Source organism: Engystomops pustulosus, chromosome 2 (assembly GCF_040894005.1).
Source record: "Engystomops pustulosus chromosome 2, aEngPut4.maternal, whole genome shotgun sequence".
NCBI classification, from domain to species: Eukaryota; Metazoa; Chordata; class Amphibia; order Anura; family Leptodactylidae; genus Engystomops; species Engystomops pustulosus.
Window position 1 is genome coordinate 199,702,308 of NC_092412.1, and position 20,333 is coordinate 199,722,640.

At 40.1% G+C, this 20,333-nt stretch overlaps 1 protein-coding gene across 3 annotated transcripts in view; it reads left to right on the plus strand.

Annotated features, from left to right (window-relative positions):
- The window catches only part of LOC140119131 (uncharacterized), a 285,030-nt gene that overhangs the window by 174,990 nt on the left and 89,707 nt on the right, over window positions 1-20,333 (plus strand). For all 3 annotated transcript variants that reach the window (XM_072137816.1, XM_072137817.1, XM_072137818.1), the window contains one exon: window positions 20,050-20,128. In XM_072137816.1, coding sequence (XP_071993917.1) covers window positions 20,050-20,128 — 79 coding nt within the window. The remainder of the gene's footprint in view (window positions 1-20,049; window positions 20,129-20,333) is intronic.

Here is a 20,333-nt window from a genome sequence, read left to right on the forward strand (position 1 = left end):
AGAGTTGCCAACTTTGCAGATGTCCTAGGGGCTCCATGAAGCTATTGTGTGCAAGATTGTCGTAGTACAGCCGATTTGTGCTTGCTACAAAACATCAGATTACAGTGAAAGCAAGGAGACTTATAGGTAACCAAGGAAAGACACTATAATGTCACTCGAGCGTTTCAGTCCTAGCATTTCTGTATGTCGCTTGCTCATTAAAGCACTGGATCATGGTTCTTAGTGGAGGCTCGGATCTAGCATCTGTGCAATCTGCAGAGGCTGGTGTCAAGTCTTCATTCATTACTATGGGTCAGTGCTTTAGCCATTAAATGCTGTGCTTTAAAGCTAGTGTTTTAATCATTTGTGTGACATTACCCTTTAAATGTGGCGTGCCGGTAATTCTTTAAAATAATAATCTGAGAACTGAGATTACGCTAGCGCATCGCTCCACAGTTAACAAGCTTGCAACGTCTAGGAACGAAACGTGACGGTTTCACACAGCCTGAAGATGGCAGCTTTGCTCTCTTTAACTTCCTTAAAAGCCGATTGGAATTTTCCCTTTAAACCTTCGTCTGCGAGTCCTTTTTTTCTTCTTGCCGTTTTTTTTTCTTTCTTTTTTTTTTCTTTTTTTTATACAGACAAATGGAGTAACGCTTCTGATTTTTATGCATGAGTAGAGAAATTGCAAACAGACATGAAGCAAGGCAGAAAAGTTATCTGACACTGCAAGATCCTTACGCTATAGTCTTATTCATCTGCCACAGCTTCAAGAAAACCACCCATCCCCCCTCGAAGAAAAGTATGATGTTCATCCGGCAACTCGCTAATAAACTAAGATAATTGTTCTGCTTCAAGTGGTTGCATCATCCGCAGTGTTAACACTATGCTGTGCTGCGGCTAATTTCTGTTGTCCAGAATTCAATATTCCTTTCCATAACACATTTTAAAAGGAGTTCTTGGCACATATCTATGGAGAGATTAGAAAGTGTTTTGTCTGTGTGTAGCTTGTTATGGAGCAACCAGAGCAAACTTTGTGTCTTGTCTGCAGGCAGTGTACTAAAGCAGGAGGAGGCGAGCAAATTGTAGACGGTGTCCTTTCTGCAGGCAGAATGTTATAGCGCAGGAGGAGCTGAGCGCATAGTAAATATTGTTCTATTGGCAGGCAGTATGTCTTGGCACAGGAGGCACCAAGTGGGTAGTAAATAGTTTTCTGTCGGCAGGCAGCATGTCAAGCATAATGTCCTAACATTAAAGAGCAGTAGGAGAGGTATATATTGTTTTATGGAAATGCATTGATTACAACTTGGCATGTCTTAATATCTTTGCTCTTATTCATTTATTACCATTTGTCAATGCTAAGAAATTATCTTGGGATGGTCCTATGAGTGATTAATATCTCTCAATGTGTGACGTTACCTACAGACAGGGGTGCACCAGCCATGAGGCGAGCTGTAGAATAATGGCTCAGTCAGCACCACTTGCAGCAAAATGGGGGGCAGCTTCAGGGGCGCAATCACATATTACAAAGCAGGCCTGACACTTAAAGGGGTTTAAGCTTGCATGGTCTGCCCTGTTCATCTCTATGGAGCTGACGGATATTGCCGTGCGCCGTACTCGGCAATCTCCGTCAGCTCCGTAGAGGTGAATCGGGCAGCCCGCGCATGCGCGACCAGCTGCTCCGGTTATCGAGGGGTGCAACGGGTGTACATCCCATAACTGAGACCCTTACCGATCAGCAAGTTAGCCCCTATCTTGTGGATAGGACCTCCCTTGCTTTGTGGGAAATCTCCTTTAAAAATATTGGGGGTGATTTATTAATCTGTCCAGAACAGATTTTAGTTTGCACTAAAAAAGTGTTTGCACCACATTTATAAAGGGTTTTAGACCTCGGACCAAAAAGGTCAACGCGCCAGAAATACTCTCCTAACTTTCTGGTGTAAAGTAAGCCAACTGATCGGAGGTGCAGAGTACGACTAGACAGTCTTATACTAGGACAGATTTATCATCCAGCACCAGACACTTATATGAATCTGGTGCAGAATAAGACTGTCTAGTCTAACTCTGCACACTCTAACCTTAGGACACTTCTTTAAAATCTGTCCCATTGTCTCTTCACACCCAATGTCACCATAGGTGTCACACACTGCATAGAGACCCGGTTACTAAAAAAAAAAATAACCTTATATATTACTACTGGATGGGAAAGATGGGGCACCATTCTATAGCTTGCCTCAGGCAGCATATTGTGTAGGTTTACCACTGCATACAGAGATGGCCTTCAATCACTGTTTTTTGAATAATTTTCCACAAAACTTCATATATATCAAATTATATCAAACTAGATATATATCAAATATATCAAATCTATCTCCCGCTGCTCAATAGCATGCTACATGTAGATTACAATGCATTTTCATAGAAACAGGTTCCCTTTAATATCTAATATTAGAATATGATACATGCATACTTGATTATGGGCTATCTATTTTTTCCATGCATGTTATTATTGAATAAGGAAGAAAAGCTAAGATTACCTATAAGGGAATGACCTAGATTCTTAAGGATTCACTGCCAGGATCAGCTTGTTCAATTACCACTCCATGATTTTTTTTTTTTTTTTAATGCGCTGGTTATATTTATATAGGAAGTTACGTGAATGTAAAAATAGCTCCAATACCAACTTGCAGGAGACCAGACAATTGTGATAATTTGCTACAATAGATATTGGTAGATGTGGAAGAAACATCATAGATTTCGGCTAGCTGCTTTTCTAGGGGAACTACAGCCGTGTATGAGCCCATTGTTGAAACAATGGCTAGAATAAGTCCAAAACTCACATTCATGTGCAAACATCCATAGTAGAAAGTGGAACATTTATTGTGTCTCCATCTCTAAGTCTGTAGTAGTGGATTACTTTCCAATGCACTTCAGCTTTCCACATATTACAGATGTGTAATCTCTTTACCATTGGTGGGGCATGTCCAGGTATGTGTATCACTGGCCGTTTAGTAAAAATTAACCTTAAACTGCTTTTCTTAGGTTCTCAATCAGGATCTGCAGTATTCCTGTTGCCATCCGTCAACGGTCACAGAACATATCACTGCACAGTTTCTCTCATTACAGTACTACTGTTAGGAAATTGGTTCACAAAGTGATATTCTATATTTGTCTTTATGAACCCCCCCTCCCCCCATTGCTTGTTTTGTAAATTGCATATTGCAATTAATTGGTTTTATGTGAAGAATGAACAGTAGGGAGTGGACACATAAGAACCCCACAAACCAACAAATCAAGAAAGGGTGTCAGGCGATCCCTGTTCGTGCGATAGGTGTAGGACCTAGAGGTGGGACCAACAGCGTTCATGTATTTATGACATATCCTGTGAATATATCATACATACCCAAGGTATCCTTGTCATATACCCATTTAATAGGTTTGTCTGAGATAAGGCACCCCATTAAACCATCAAGGAAAGTTGTGAAATCAATCAGTAGTAGACCAAGGGTTGGATGCTGCTCTATGTCTGGACCTCTAAACTTAGTAGTATTTTACAAAGAATTCTGTCATAATCAGATGTCAGTCATACTAGAGTAGCCAATACCACTAAGGCAGTCTTCAGCTTCCACCATGTGGATTCACCTTGGAAGGGGGAGAGCATGGACCCTCACTCCATTCTGAGAGTAACACACTATGCATATTATATATTCAATCTCAAATCCACCAGGTGATGTTTAAAAATCTTTTTCTTTATTCATTTATTTATTCAAAGGTTTTTAGCTCCTTGATCTGGTGGATTTAGGCTGGAAAATATCATTTGCATACTAGATTAGCCCCTTCAATGACCACAACTGCCTGTCATTGTTGGACGTAACGCTCGAGAGGGCAGCAGCCAAATAGTCTTGTATGTTCATGTGTCAATAATCCATTAACAATTTCATAATTGTTTACATTTTTTTGCATTTTAATTCGATTTTTTATTTTTTATTTTTTGCATTTATCTTTACAATAACATGTTTTCATATTTGAAGTAGTGTACTGCAAGGCTCAAGCTTCTGTTCTAGATCTGCAAATACTATCCTATTTTTTCTTTTTTTTATTGTTACCTAACAAAGTATTGATTCCAAAGTTTCTGAGCGATTGTAAAGTATAGATGCATGTAACTAATGCCTTGGAGTTTTACTCTCTACTTTTCAAGAGGTGCATTGAGATGAAAATGCCCAGAGAAAAACCGAGAAACAACAGGGTAGCTTTGTGAATGTATAATTGTTTGGCAGTCCGTTGACTTTAGCAGCAGCCACAAGTTACACATTTGCCTTGTATTTGTGTTTTTTTCCTACATTTTACCATTTTAAGCAGCAGACCTTTTTTTCTGGGAGATTTGTGGAAGATTTGTTTCTTAGGAGCAAATAGTATCAAATGCTGCACAGCGTGGAAGTAGGGATTTATTGGCACAGGTAAAAGCTAAAAAAGGAAAGTTGTAAAGATTTGTTTTTCCAAAGTCTCCTATTCATTATTTAAATAATACAGGCTCTTTTTTTTTTTTTTTTTGCTGAAGATGCCTACACTCACCGGCCACTTTATTAGGTACACCTGTCCAACTGCTCGTTAACACTTAATTTCTAATCAGCCAATCACATGGCAGCAACTCAGTGCATTTAGGCATGTAGACATGGTCAAGACAATCTCCTGCAGTTCAAACCGAGCATCAGTATGGGGAAGAAAGGTGATTTGAGTGCCTTTGAACGTGGCATGGTTGTTGGTGCCAGAAGGGCTGGTCTGAGTACTTCAGAAACTGCTGATCTACTGGGATTTTCACACACAACCATCTCTAGGGTTTACAGAGAATGGTCCGAAAAAGAAAAAACATCCAGTGAGCGGCAGTTCTGTGGGCGGAAATGCCTTGTTGATGCCAGAGGTCAGAGGAGAATGGGCAGACTGGTTCGAGCTGATAGAAAGGCAACAGTGACTCAAATCGCCACCCGTTACAACCAAGGTAGGCAGGAGAGCATCTCTGAACGTACAGTACGTCGAACTTTGAGGCAGATGGGCTACAGCAGCAGAAGACCACACCGGGTGCCACTCAGCTAAGAACAGGAAACTGAGGCTACAATTTGCACAAGCTCATCGAAATTGGACAGTAGAAGATTGGAAAAACGTTGCCTGGTCTGATGAGTCTCGATTTCTGCTGCGACATTCGGATGGTCGGGTCAGAATTTGGCGCCAACAACATGAAAGCATGGATCCATCCTGCCTTGTATCAACGGTTCAGGCTGGTGGTGGTGGTGTCATGGTGTGGGGAATATTTTCTTGGCACTCTTTGGGCCCCTTGGTACCAATTGAGCATCGTTGCAACGCCACAGCCTACCTGAGTATTGTTGCTGAGTATTGTTCATCCCTTTATGACCACAATGTACCCAACATCTGATGGCTACTTTCAGCAGGATAATGCAAATCCTGATTTATAATGCAAATGCAAATAAATTAAATTTTACCCTCTGGCAGTGCAGGGCGTTTCAACACCGGTGTAGAAAAAGCTGGTTTTGGATATAGCTAACCAGGCAACAGGTACTAATAGGGGCAACTATAAGATTTCTATGGTTTGCTTTTACCATGCTATGATGGTCTTCTTTAGCTGAATTGGCAGGTTTTAGGGCTCTTTATACAGCTGTACTATAGCATTCGTTTTAGTAAGTGCCAATACTAGGAATGGTCGCTCTCATTATTTGTGCAAACAGTCATAAAGGCTACTAGATTCTTTGCAGCATGTTAAAAAATTTATTCATCCCTCTATAGTTGCAATGTGAATGGTTTTGGATAGGGACCCTTTTACACAGGTGGTGAGGAATGAATGTTTTCTTTAAACTTTTGAACTATTTAGTAAGGCATTTATTTAGTAAGTGATGGTTGAAATATCACAGATGGAAGTTGCTTTGAATGGGATACTAGTTTTCTAATACACTTGGTTACCAAACAAGATAGGCGCCATACAGTGCCAGAGAAGTGCATAGTACACAGCAGTGCCAGAGAATGATTACTTTGTGGCAAGTTCAACCTACTGCCTTCTGGGTAAGATGTATGGCAGACAGGGCCATATTTCGTGTTGATGCTGCCCTAGACACGCTCAGTGCTTACTCCACCTATTGGTGACGTCAAGCTAACACCTCCACCCATAACCCCCAGCAAGAGAGCAGCACTGGCCCCAGGGATAGTCTCTCCAATAAACCACTGCTTCAGGCTGCGTTCACACAATGCATTAATTACAGGGGAGAATTGGAGGAAATTATTGGACTATTCCAGTTATTTCACATTTTTGGTTTTAAAATGTGGCATTTTTGTGTGAGACCATTGAGTCTATTTTTCCACATCTTGGTGCAGTATTATCAATATCATACCACATACAGATGGTGGTAGAAAGATTTATGATGTCACAGATTTAGGTCAAAATCCCCTCAGTTGACAACAATGGTCATCATCTAGGAATATTTAAAGAGGATCTGTCACCCGCCCAAAAAATACCCCCTCAATCCTCTCTCGAACCCCTTTTTTTATTAAATTTTGATCAAAATTTTTGTGCAAAGTTTGTTTTAATCGTTCCGACCTGTTACCAAATACCGAACATTCAACCGGCACTGTGAAAAAGCACAGCGCGGCGCAGCCGTTGCCAGCACAGCGCGGCCGGCGCTGTCAGTGCGCCGCATCTCACAGAGCCGGCAGTGGTTGTGCAATATATGCACTGCTGCTGGCTATTCTTACAAGTCCCCTGAACATATTTGGGGGGGGGGGGGTATTTTGGGGGGTGACAGGTGCTCTTTAAAAGTCTGTTCTTGAAATGTGAAAAAATTATACCATGTTTTACCATTATCTATTTTATTTTTTGTGTCAAAGAAACCTCAGGTTTTGCATGCGCTTCCGTGCTTTGGACTTTTAACCTAATTCTGTTTTGCCAATCAGATTGAGCCACATTAATTTGGATTTTGAATCGGCAACCAAAACCCTACATGTTTTTTCTGTAATCCATTCCAATGTAACTGTGAGTGTTCAGGATTGGCTAAACTTTAATAAATTACTTAGGAATATCTTGAGATAATTGTCACAGATTTTAGTTTTTCTGTGTAATCCCAATTATAATATACTTTTTTTTGCTACATTTTATCAAATATTTGGGATTTCACCAACTAAACTTGTAGATTTTGTTCATACTCAAACGTGCTATATTCCTTTAAATCGTCTACTAATAAAGTATGGGCTCATAACATGTAGATAGGATCACATGCTTTGTGCCTTGTGCTTTTGCTGTCTTTCTAATTTACTGTGCATATATTTTCGCATATGGAGTCTCGGGCAGGAAGCAGAGAGAAGCAGTCACGTAGCGCAGAACGTTAAATTACAGCTGCTCATGTGAAATTATCAAGATCTATTGATGCATCCCCAAAGCAATGAAGAAGTTGCTGCTGCCAGCATTTTGGATTGTTGGATTTCCTCTCTAGATTGCTTTATAAACAAGGCAAGGTAACAGAAGTGCCTTGACTAATTCTTCTTAAAGAAGCAAAGTCATTTAATCTCTGTATCTGGAGCCATTAAGTACAGCGTGCATGTATTTATTGGCTCTTTGATGCTGATGAACTATTTTCCTGAGTAAATTCCTGTAGTAAATCATCTATTCAGATAGTGGCAGTTTCACTCAGGAGCCAAATATTATTATTCCCCATGATGCAAATTAAATTTCTGTTAGCTCTGAAAGACAGGTGAAAAATATAAAATCAAAGGCGTCGAAGAAAGCGGCGTCTACATCGTCATTTGTGAAATGCCTGACAGTTTGATTCAGAACAAAGCAAGTGATGTTGTGTAGGTTGTTTCACTTTTATGGCATTCACAAACTTCTAGAGGACTTTAAGACTGTACATAGGAGAGAACATAGGGCCGTGGCATAATTTGTTGCCTTGTTTTAGGATGCTGCATCTTCTCTAGATCAGTCAAGAATTAAAATATTGATCTCCTCATCTATCTTTATCCCATTAGAAGTCTTCATTACTTTATTGGAATTGAACAACTTCTACACTACAATGTAAATTGTTTACTTGTCTCTCTGTTTACTGGCCCAGAAAATATCACATGAATAGTTGCTGACTGTTCCTCATTAAAGATATAAGGGCAAGGTTTGGACAAAGTCCTTTTATGGATACTTTTGGGTGATCAATTTTTTGAGTCCAGAGACACATGTAGCAAAATCAGAATAACTGTTTCTGCCCTGACTTTTAGCCATGATTTGTGGCAGCATGGGACCCACACCTGCATTGAAATTAGAATATCATTTGCTGTGGATTAATATCCTGTAACTTAATCATTTTATACTTTAGGTTTTCTTTTTGAAACTCGTGGATGGGGGTCAGGAAAGGGAAAGTGAACCCAACTACCTCGCTGTTCTGGGCTACTGGGCTCCGTGCAGTAGACTGAATAATGTGAGGGATTGGGAGAAGGGAAAATCCAAGGTCAATATTCAAGTTCAATTAATGGGGTACAATGGAGACAAAACTGTACTGGATAGGACGCTCAGAGGTACAAACCGGGGTTGAACACTAGAAAGCAAAACAGTACAGAATTGGGGAGAAAAGGGTGGTTAGAAAATGTACCAATGGGTGGGCAACAAATATACACACGGGTGTCAGAACAACCAGAATCAATAGCAGAGAAGTCCCCAGCCTCAAGGATTGCTTTATAACTAGCTAATTAAATAACGGAGATCAACTCCCACCTAACTCTCAGACCAGCAGTGCAAACAGAGAATATGACAGTCTGACTCTCATTCACTATGCTGATAATGGACTGTACCTCACTGGGGGTCAGCCATTGAGAAGGTCCACTGTGGCTTATAAGAAAAGATTTTGCTATGAAACTGCAGTTTTAGTATGTAAAGAGCAAAATTCTATGTTAAAGGCGTATTATAAAATTGCTGAATGAAAAATTCCCTAAAATAGATTAATACAGAAAAGAGACTAGCAGCACCTCTGTAGTGCCTCTGGTGATGGTGACTCTCTGGTGATTGTTGATGTTCCGAATGTTTGAGATCACTGTGGCCAGCGATTGATTGCATAGCTCTTATGCCATTTTGTTACCCCCTACAATGTGATCGAAGGCTGGGAGTATGACAAATGGTTACTACAGTGAGTGTTCAGTTTTCATTTCATATTTGTTATGAATGGTTATCTTATCTTTACTATCTCCGGTGGTATGTTGCTTTCCTATTTTATATACCAGACGAGATCCATTTAATCCAATCTTACATATTTAGGCAGTTGAAAGGTACATCCAGATTGAAATCTGGGGTTCTACAGAGTTTTTTCACTTTTTTTTATTGCCCCGCCCCCTCCCCGCTTTTTTCCTCCTATCCTTATCCCACTTCCTACAAGGCTAGTCTATTCTTTCTCTTCCCCAAACTAGGCCTCCCTAACTTGGTGGTGGCCATGTCTTACTTATATTTAAAAAGCTTTCTATAAATAAAGATTTTTTTTTTTTTAAATGGGGTTCTTGGCACGAGTCATATCATATGTACTGTAATATAGAATATCAAAATATATAAATATATGTATATCACCTCTACAAAAATGATCTATCCTGAGAGCCCTCTCTAATGTATCTACAGAGAACAGTAAAATTAATCTATTTTCTCCTCGAGGTACAGCTTAGTAATATATTCCTTGTCTCCGTTCCCCTCTTCTGGCGTTGATCCCGTTTTTTTCTTTAACAAACAGCCTTCTCATCCAAACCTAGCTATCACTCAAGAGATTTATTTATCATATCAAGGCTGCAGAATTGCGGGTCCTACAAGGTCTCTGATATCAGCACGACTGAAAGGTGCTCTCACTTTCTTTTATTGATTCGGAGGAAACTGTGCCCGCGATGACAGAAACAAAGATTCCCAGATTAGTCTTTTGTCTGGCTGCTTCGTGAGAAGTCTTGCATCTGCTGGTCTCGGGCCAGTAAATCTATTTGAATGCAAGGTCACCCAGGGTGTGGATTGTTGTTATTATTGGAGGGCCCAATTTTTCCCAGCTGCTGCATAAAACACCAACGACAACATGACAGTGTCTAGCAGACCGATATTGAACGCGTTGATTGACTTCTGCTTTTCAAGCCGCCTGGGTCTAAATTTAGTTCCTCCGCATTTTCCTCCTTTCTCATTTTCTCTCGCATGGCACAGTAACATTTGATTAAATTGCTTAGTCTGACTTATGACTAGGAGGTGGGAAAGGAGCCGTTTTGTGGCATGGATTGCATTTGGTGCTTTACTTAAATTGTCTCATAAAATATACCAATATTTCCTGCTTATACTTTACTTATTAAGCTCATCATAGTGTCCTATATTATGGAAAACTACATGGCAAAATCATCAATCCTCAGTCAGATAGTATACATTGAGACTGCTGGGCCCTAATGCAAAATCTTTTTGTTGTATGGCAGAGGGACCATTGGGGAACCTCTGGAACTAGGGACCCCATACAACTGCTGTATTTCAATGAGCATATTATACACGTACAAGTTTGATTTGTTTGGCAACCACCACTTACTTATTTGCTATTTACATTGGCTCTGGGTCGGATTAGTGCTATATACAATATATTTTAATGTGGCATGAATATCTTTAACTCGATTGGTAATAAGGTCAGGTGCAGAAGTATTTGGATAGTGACAATTTTCTTAATATAGCACCAGCTCACATTCAGCATGTGAAGCTGTATCTATAACCAGGTTTCACATTAAGTGGCATATACCATCAGATTACTGCCGATGGGGACTGGGAAGTGAGGATTAAGAATCTACCATCGGGTAAACTTTTTTTAAGTATTTTTTTTTTTTAGAACCACTGTCTACACTGTGTTCAGAGCTTATTCAGCGTGATCATAGCATTCCCTCTTTGCATTCTGCTATGGTCACGCGTAGGAACACTGTGTAGACGTGTCAGTCAGGCCGGGGGTGAGGGAAATTAGTTAGCGGCTCAGCAGAGCGCCTCAAGCTCATTTGCATATTTTAAGAAGTTTTTTTTTTTGCTGTGGTGCTAAAACATATAAGAACAAAGAGGTTTACTGCCAAAGGGGACAGGGAGGTGAGTAGTAAGGAACTACCATCAGGCAGACCGGGGGGCTTCTACTACTGTCTGTGGGTATACCATTTTAAAGGTTAAACTGATTTCCAGACCCATGGCAAGCAACATATTGCACAAAGTTTTAGTTACCTATGTATTTCCCCTGCAGAATCTGCATATGTTATATTCCATCTATACATTTGTAGCACATGGAGGGGCTTAGGTATCCAGAATGAGGGTCTGCTTCATTAGGTCATGCAACAAACTGAAGGCTGGGACAGAATCACTATAAAAGAAAGGGCAGAAATAGAACCAGATAGACCAGTCACCATTTCAAATGGATGAGACAGGAGTATACAATGGACGGATTCAAGATCAGGAGTTGGAACAGAGTCAATAACATCTAGGCAAGAATGTACCTTGATCTGTAGCGAACATACTTGGCTGAGTCTCACCTTGAATTGGTTGCCTGGGAGATGTTATAGTATGCTGAGAAAAGTGTAGAAGTACCGCGTTAGCCCAGAAAAATGAAAATTTTTCTTCAGTTGTTAAATACTTTTTTTTTTATGTAAAAAAAATAAATACAGAAGTGCTTAACCCCTTAAGGACTAAGCTCATTTTCACCTTTAGGACAAAGCCCGTATCACGATATGCAGTCATAACTTTGGAATGGTTTACCGTATATATTACAGAGTATTTTTTAGACCTTTTTTTTTTTCTTCTTTTTTAAGGCGTTCACCATAAGGGTTCAGTAATGATTGTGCAGGTTGTTAGGGACGTAGTGATACCCTATATGTGCTGTTTTTGTGGTAATTTTCACATTTTGTTGTGTTTGGGAGTTTTACACTATTTGGGGCATTTATGGGACTTTTATTTACATTTTTTTTTTTTACTAATCTTTTTTTCCACTTTTTCTTACACTTTTATTTTGTTCCTCACTGGGGCTTGAACAAGTGATCATCTGATCACTTGTTCAAATTAATACACTGCCATACTGATGTAGTGCAGTGTATTAGAACAGTCAGCCTATGCAAATGCATAGGCTGACAGCTGCACTGCTGGGTCCAACCCAGCAGGAAGTCAGTGAAGGCAGCTCTGGGGTCCTTCATGGGACCTCAGGGCTGCCATGGAGATGATCGGAACCCCCATATTCGGCGGGGGGTGCCGATCATATATCACCTGAAGAATACTATTATTTTGGGGCACTGTATGACCAAATGATACATTTTTTCAGCTTTTAGTTGTCTCTCGTCTTGTTCCAAACTTTTTTGATGTGTATAAACACTGGGGTGAGGTGCAAAGCTACCCATTACCTGCAGCTTACCCTATCCATAGACTTCTATTATGAGTTGCAATGTGATACCAATGTAACCTTCTCTTTGTCGTCTTCTAGCACAGCCCTGCACAAGAATGAGTGCTCTCTTATTTATTGTCTGTTGTCTTATTCTTTATTGCCCTGTCTGGGGTCTGTATTAGTTATTATTTGCATGCAGTACCATATATACTCAAATATAAAGCAAATTTTTCAGCACAATTTTTGTGCTTAAATTGTCTTATACTCAAGTATATAAAAAAACCTAACTTCCCCCGGTGCTTCCTATAGCTCTTCACGATTTCTCGCACACACCTTAACACCGTGGGGCTCTGCTGGACATTTTCTTAACGAGGTGGCTCTGCGGGACATTATACTATTAATGAGGCTCTGCTGGACATTTAATTATTGAGGAAAGGCTGCTGGACATTTTATTAATGAGGGAAGGCTACTGGACGTGTTATTACATTAAAGAGACTGTATTTTCCACCTTAGACTTATATTTCAAGTCAATAAGTTTACCCACTTTCTTGTGGTAAAATTAGGTGTCTCTCCATATACTGGCCAGTGAGAAGCGATTTCCCCCCACACTTGGGTAACCGCTGCATCATGTGTCTATTACAAATTTTTTAAAAAGCACCTATATCCCTACTGTTTGAAATAAACACATAATGGAGCACAAAATACTAAAAGAAAGTCCAAGCTGCACACTCAACATGTTGACCAGGTGGGTTCAGGCGTCTCAGGACTGGGCCTTAAGTCCTCCCAATATAGATGCAAGAAAGCGAGCAGAACTCCATTTGTAGTGGAGGCTTGAAAAAGGCTCTTCTACGGCTGAAACGTCGCTACTGTCACTTGTGATGTAATAAAGAGGACCACATTTGGTTTACGCTACAAATGGAGTGCTGCTCGCTTTCTTGCATCCACATAATGGAGCAGTTTCACAAGATTGGGAGGGAAATGGCTTCTTACTGGCCTCTCCCACGAGACACGGGACACTGCTTTGCAGAGAGAAAGGTAAACTTTTATAACTTTTCTAAACCTTCTTTTTTGAATTGGAATAAGACAGTTTTATTATAAAAACAATGAGAGAGGCCTGTAACTGACATCATAGGTAGGCCTCAACTACAAGAGACGATATGTGAAAACAAATCCAGAAAATCACATTGGGGCAAATTTACTTACCCGGTCCATTCGCGTTCCAGCGGCGGCTTCTCCGCTCTGGATTCGGGTCCGGCCGGGATTTAATAAGGTAGTTCTTCCGCCGTCCACCAGGTGGCGCTGCTGCGCTGAAAGTAAACTCATCGCGCCGGAATGCACCGAGCTGGACCAGGTGAAGGTAAGCGGTCCTTATGCGACACATTTTCGGTTTTTAAATGCGGCGGTTTTTCCGAATACGTCGGGTTTTCGTTCGGCCACGCCCCCCGATTTCCGTCGCGCGCATGCCAGCGCCGATGCGCCACAATCCGATCGCGTGCGCCAAAATCCCGGGGCAATTTAAGTACAAGCGGCGCAAAACGGAAATATTCGGGTAACACGTCGGGAAAACGCGAATCGGGCCCTTAATAAATGACCCCCATTGTCTCATTATTAAAGAATTTATTTGCATTATGGTGGAAAAGAAGTATTTGGTCACCTACAAACAAGCAAGATTTCTGGCTCTCCTGTAACATCTTCTTTAACCCCTTACCGATATGTGACGTAGTATTACGTCATATGCCAGTTGCTGGTGCATGATAAGGGCTCATGGGCTGAGCCCTCTCCATAGCTGGTAAGTCTTTGCTGCATATTGCAGAAAAAGGCTGACCGGTAACACCTGCGCTGCCGCCAGAGGCTTAACGGTAACACCGGTGCCGCCATCTTTCTGAGGATCATCGTTCCCCGTGACGTCATCGGGGAGCGGCGATCCGTCGCCATGGTAGCCTCTGGTCTTCCGAAGACCCGCGGCTACTTCGGCTTAACCCATGTATTACAATGTGCTGATCCGCAAAAGAAGACAACACCCACAGCTCTGTATACCAAAGTATGAAAAAGTTATTAACGCCAGAAGATGGCAAAATCCCAAAAAAAATTTGTACAAGAGGTTTTCATTTTTTTAAATGTATGAAAACGTTATAAAACCTATACAAATTTGTTATCCCCGTAATCTTACCGACCCAAAGAATAAAGTTGTCATGTCATTTGGGGCGTACAGTGAAATCCGTAAAATCCAAGCGTTTTTTTTACCAATTTCACTGCATTTGGAATTTTTTTTCCCGCTTCCCAGTACACAGAATGGAATATTAAATACCACCATTTTGAAGTGTAATTTGTAAGGAAAAAAATAAGCCATCACACAGCTCTGTACATGGAAAAATAAAAAAAGTTATCGATTTTTGAAGGCGGGAAGTGAAAAATTAAAATAAAAAAAGGGCTGCGGCATTAAGGGGTTAAGAGGCTCCTTCACTCGTTAACTATAGTAACTGCCTCTGTTTGAGCAGTGATGTTTTTCCCCATTGTATATAGTGTATTAAGCACAGCTTATGCTCATCTTGCCATTTTCTCTTGGGTGTCTTGTCATAATTACCTGCAGTATAGCTGGCCGGTTTGCGGTGGAAAGAGCTGCACCTTGTCCGTAATAAATGGTATGAGCCCTGGCTCAGCTGTTGCTTAATGATTGCTTCTTGTATTATGCATAGCATGGCGAGACCTAGGTTTGTTTAGTAAAATTAAAACTTTCAGCTTTATAGTACATCTATATAGCGCTAGTTTGTGTGCACACTCACTAGTGGACAGCTGTGAGCCTAAAAGTATTAATTGCCCTCTGTCATAGCCATTTAAGTTTTTTAGCTTTTCCACTACATATTAAGATCATATTAGATACTTTAAACCATGATCAAATAGGTACTTAAAGGGAACCTGTCATGGCGATTTGGTACACTAAACCCTTCATGACTACCACACAGCTATATACGTCCTATTTGCACATGCCCCCTGCAGAAAGGATGTTTATAAATGTCATCACAGTGACCAACTTCAAACGGCCATATCTTCTGTTGTCATATTAAACAGGAGAATGTCCCCTTTAACCGGTTAAGTACCGGGCCCTTTCCCGTTTTTTCATTTCCATTTTTCTATAACTTTTTTATTTTTACACGTAAAAAGCTATGTGATGGCTTGTTTTTTGTGTAACAAATTGCACTTCATAGTGATCGCATTGAATATTCCATGCCATGTACTGGGAAGCGGGAAAAAAATTCCAAATGCGGTGAAAATGGTGAAAAAACGCATTTGTGTCGTATTCTTGTGGGCTTGGATATTACGGCTTTCACTTCACGCCACAAATGACGCATCTAATTTATTCTTTGGGTCCGTACGATTACAGGGATACCAAATTTGTATAGGTTTTATAATGTTTTCATACATTTACAAAAATTAAAACCTCATGAACAAATTTTTTTTTAAATTTTGCCGTCTTCTTGTGCTTATAACTTTTCCATACTTTGTTGTATGGAGTTGAGGGTGGTGTCATCTTTTGCGACTTTTGATGATGTTTTCAATGATATTATTTTTAGGACTGTACGACCTTTTGATCACTTTTTATAGAATTTTAAATTTTTTTTTAAATGGCAAAAAAGTGCCAGTTTTGACTTTGGACGCGATTTTCCGTTACGGGGTTAAACGCAGTGAAAAACTGTTAATATATTTTGATAGATCAGGCATTTTCGGACGCGGCGATACCTAATGTGTTTATGATTTTTACTGTTTATTTATATCAGTTCTAGGGAAAGGGGGGTGATTTGAATTTTTAGGTTTTTTTTATTATTTTTTTTTTTAACTTTTTTTTTATTTTTACTATTTTTCAGACTCCCTAGGGTACTTTAACCCTAGGTTGTCTGATCGATCCTACCATATACTGCCATACTACAGTATGGCAGTATATGGGGATTTTAATCCTCATACATTACATTGTGCTGATAGCACATTGTAATGAATGGGTTAACCCGAAGTAGCTTCGGGTCTTCGTGAGACCCGAAGCTACCATGGCGACGGATCGCTGCTCCCCGATGACGTCACGGGGAAGATGGCGGCGCCCATGCAAGATCAGCAAGAAAACACCCGCGATCAGTGCCGGCGTTTTTTAGCGCATGCGTTTTTTTATGATCTGAAAACGCACTTAGTAAAAACGGACCAAAAACGGCCTAAAAACGCCACATGTGTCTTCACGCTTAGGGTGATGCCGCACGTTGTATTTTTGGACCATTTTAAAGCAGGCGCTTTTGAATGTTTGCAATGCCTTTCGCTGCTTTGAACTGGTTTATCTTCATTACTAGAAGTGTAGGCAGCTGTGAAACCAGTAAAACCAGCCAAACACATGGTAAACATTAAAAACCGGATGTGTTTTAAAAACGTACTAAAAACGCATGCTTTAAAATGGTCCAAAAAATGTGATATGATCACCCTTAGACCGGCGGCACACGTGGCGTTTTTAACCCGTTTTTGGGCCATTTTAAAGCAGTCCGTTAAAAAATGTATGCTTTAAAACACAACACAATGCGTTTAATTAAGATAATTGGTAAAACCGGTCAAAGGGTATGCGTTTTTCAAAAACCCGTGTGGTTTTTAAAGGACTGCTTAAAAACGCCCCAAATACGGTTCAAAATGCCACGTGTGCCGCTGGCCTAAGGGTGTTGGCACATGTGATGTTTTGAACTCGTTTTTAGTCCATTTTTAAGCAGTCCATTAAAAAAACGGGCTCAAAACACCACGTGTGCCACCACTCTAAGGACTGTCCATGTGCTAGTGACCCCCTCCCCCACTCTTGTCCGCCTAGCTATGGAATCTCATGGCAACCAAGCCAGACAGCCAGAGAGATGAGGTCCTGCTAGCTTCCAGTGGCGGATAGCTAATGAGTGTAAATTAGAAAATTGCTTATTTTGGCTTAGTGCAGAGGAAACGCATGGTAAACGGTCCAAAACAGACGCGTTTTCAAAAACTGATGCATTTTTGAACAGACTAAAAACGCATGCTTAAAAATGGACCAAATACACCATTTGTGGCATCACCCTTACTCTTCACAGGGGGTATTCTGGAAATATGAACGTCTGCTAGGAAACACATAATGCTCTAGATAAATGAATACAAAAAAAATAAAAAGGAACTTAACACCCTCTGTCTAGATGAAGAGTTGTTTTCACCAAAAATCTGTAGCCTTTTTACATTCCTCATAATGCCCTGAACTAGACAACCCTTATTAAGCTACATATTACAGTAAGTCATAGCCTCCTGTGACTGCAATTCCTTACATTAGGTGCAAATGAAATGTAAATGCCAGGGCACAATCTGATGTAATACTTCTACTTCCAAGCATGTTACAAAATTCCCAGGTTTTAACTTCTCATTTCTGCCTTTAACAAATGATATTGTGGTCGACCATGATAAACAGATTATAATCTGCTGTAGTGTGGTCCTATTCTATTATAGTATATCACGTTATATTCGGTAATAGCTGACAAGAGAGCTCAGGAGAGCCAGACCTGGGGAATTGCCAGAAGCCTTTTAGAGAAATCGGCAGCACTAGACGTACTGCAATTATAAGATAAGTATGGTCATTGTCTTGTAGTAAAATAAGTCACGCTGAAACATGGAGAGTGACACCACACAAAAGTTATCCAGAGAGCCCCTTACCTAGAGATCAGTCCCAAGTGTATTGTGAGCATAGGTGGCTCTGACATTAGTTAGCAGGCTATTAAAGTCTATTAGGGAAATTGATGTGCAAAAGTGTGTATGATTAACAGAGCATTACACCCTGGCAATCAGACCGTCTGGAAGGGTGTCCTCGGCATATTACCAAGGATTTGCTTATTAACTACACCTTGGTGATCAATGTTTCTATGATATGTTGTTAAAGGGATCCTGTCATGAGGATTTAGATCCACAAGCCTCATTCAGTGAGTTATCCAGTGTATAACAATTTTAAAAATGATGCCCTTCTTTATCCTGCATTCAAATGAACAAAAAGGGGTCACATTAGTAGGAAGCCCCCTGGCATGAATCATTTCCCATAGGACAGGTATAGTCACAGGGTGTTGCCCAAATTCGTGAAGATCTACCAGAACTATGGAGCATGAAATTCCTTGTCCTCTTTCATCAAACAGAGGTTATTGTTTGTATAGTGAAAACTAGTACAATTTTTCCAATACACATTCTGTATCAATTCCTCACTGTCCTATAGATTTCTGCTTCCTGTCATTCTTTAGAAAGCTTCTATTTTTACTACCAGTGAATAAAATTATTTCCATGGTCATGTTATGTTGCAAAGAAGGCTCGACTGTTCATAGGAAACATCTGATACTCTCTGTGATATAACGAGTACCGGTATAACCGGTATGTCTATCCACTGGGAAGAAAACATTGAAGCCTTGTGTACAATGACAGCAATCAGAGATCTAGAATACCATGAGGAATTGATATAGAAAGTGGATAATAGTATAGCTTTTTATTATTCAAGCAGTGACATTTATTTTTGAAAACTAGACAACCTCTTTTATCATCCCAGGAATGGACATCCTTCCATTTCTCTTCTCAAGCTCTGGGACTCGGATCATATTAATACATTGGTGGTTTGGACATTCTGAAAAATGTAGAGTCAGTGTCAGCTCACCTGGACACACAGATTTCTCAAACTTGTGAAAACGCCAAGCATGGACATGTAGTGCCACAGACTTATTTGGAAATTCTGTTCACTTCTGAAGTGACTTTTTGCAATACAAATTGTTATTTAGCATAAAGTTAAATGTGGGGACCACCTAATGGAGAGCTCCACTCTGAGAGAGCAGTGGATCTTTTGGGCCATGCCAAGGACACCAATACGATTTACAGCATGTAGAAGTGATGCATTTCAGTATCCTGCTCCATCCTGAATCCCACTCCTGTATTAGACCATATGCAGCGCCAACGTTTGCATTCTGGGGAAAACCTCTCCTATATCTGGGTCCCTGGTGGAAATGGGGAGTCTTTATTGTTAAAGCATGCAAGCTTTAACAAGGTCGCTTGGATATAGGGTGATGCTACACGGGGTGTTTTTGGACCCTTTTAAAGCATGCTTTTATATTCTGTTCAGCCAAACGCACGAAAAACAGTAAAAAAAACGGATGCGTTTTAAAAACAGACTGATAATGCATTTTTTTTTTTTAAAGTCCAAAAACACCCTGTGTAGCATCACCCATAGATGTCGGAATGGGTGTTGTTACTTCTATGTCTTGTGCAGGGGCCCCTGCTATATTGATCATGGATGGGTGCTGCAGTCCTCATACAGTCTGATAATATTAATGAATTGTATTTGTAGGACATCCCTTTTATTGATCTCCCACAGGTGCTTGAAACGTTGATTTTTCTTTACTTTGTAGTAAACTGCACACGGTATAGTAGAGTCTCTGTCCATGGTGCTGACTATAGTAGAAACACACATCCATCAAAATACCCAGTCCTTATAAAGAGTAGAAACAAAATCTCACATTCAGTAATCGCGGGACTTTCATAGCAATTGAATGGTATTTTTACCTTCAACATGAGTAACAGATTTTTTTTTATATATGTATTTTTAGTATTTATTATATACATTATATTACACATGAAAACAATATTGTTAGTATAACTCAGTATTAATGTGTTGCTTTTATGTTGTTCATTTCAGATGGTACATTCCATTGTTCAGCCTGATATTCCTGATGATGCTGTGTTACCTACGAATAATTTATGTTGCAAAGCAAAGGGTAAGGGCTCATGGCTGTCTATACTTATTTCTAACACATTCATTATTTGCTGTTTGTGGACTAGGCTTGTAATATGTTTAGAATATCTTCAGCCTCACTTCATTTACTCTTCACTGAATTGATGAATAAAATCCCATGGTCCTGATGTCTTATAAGTCTTATAGTACATTTAATCTCACAACATATCCCAACATGTAACAGAAAC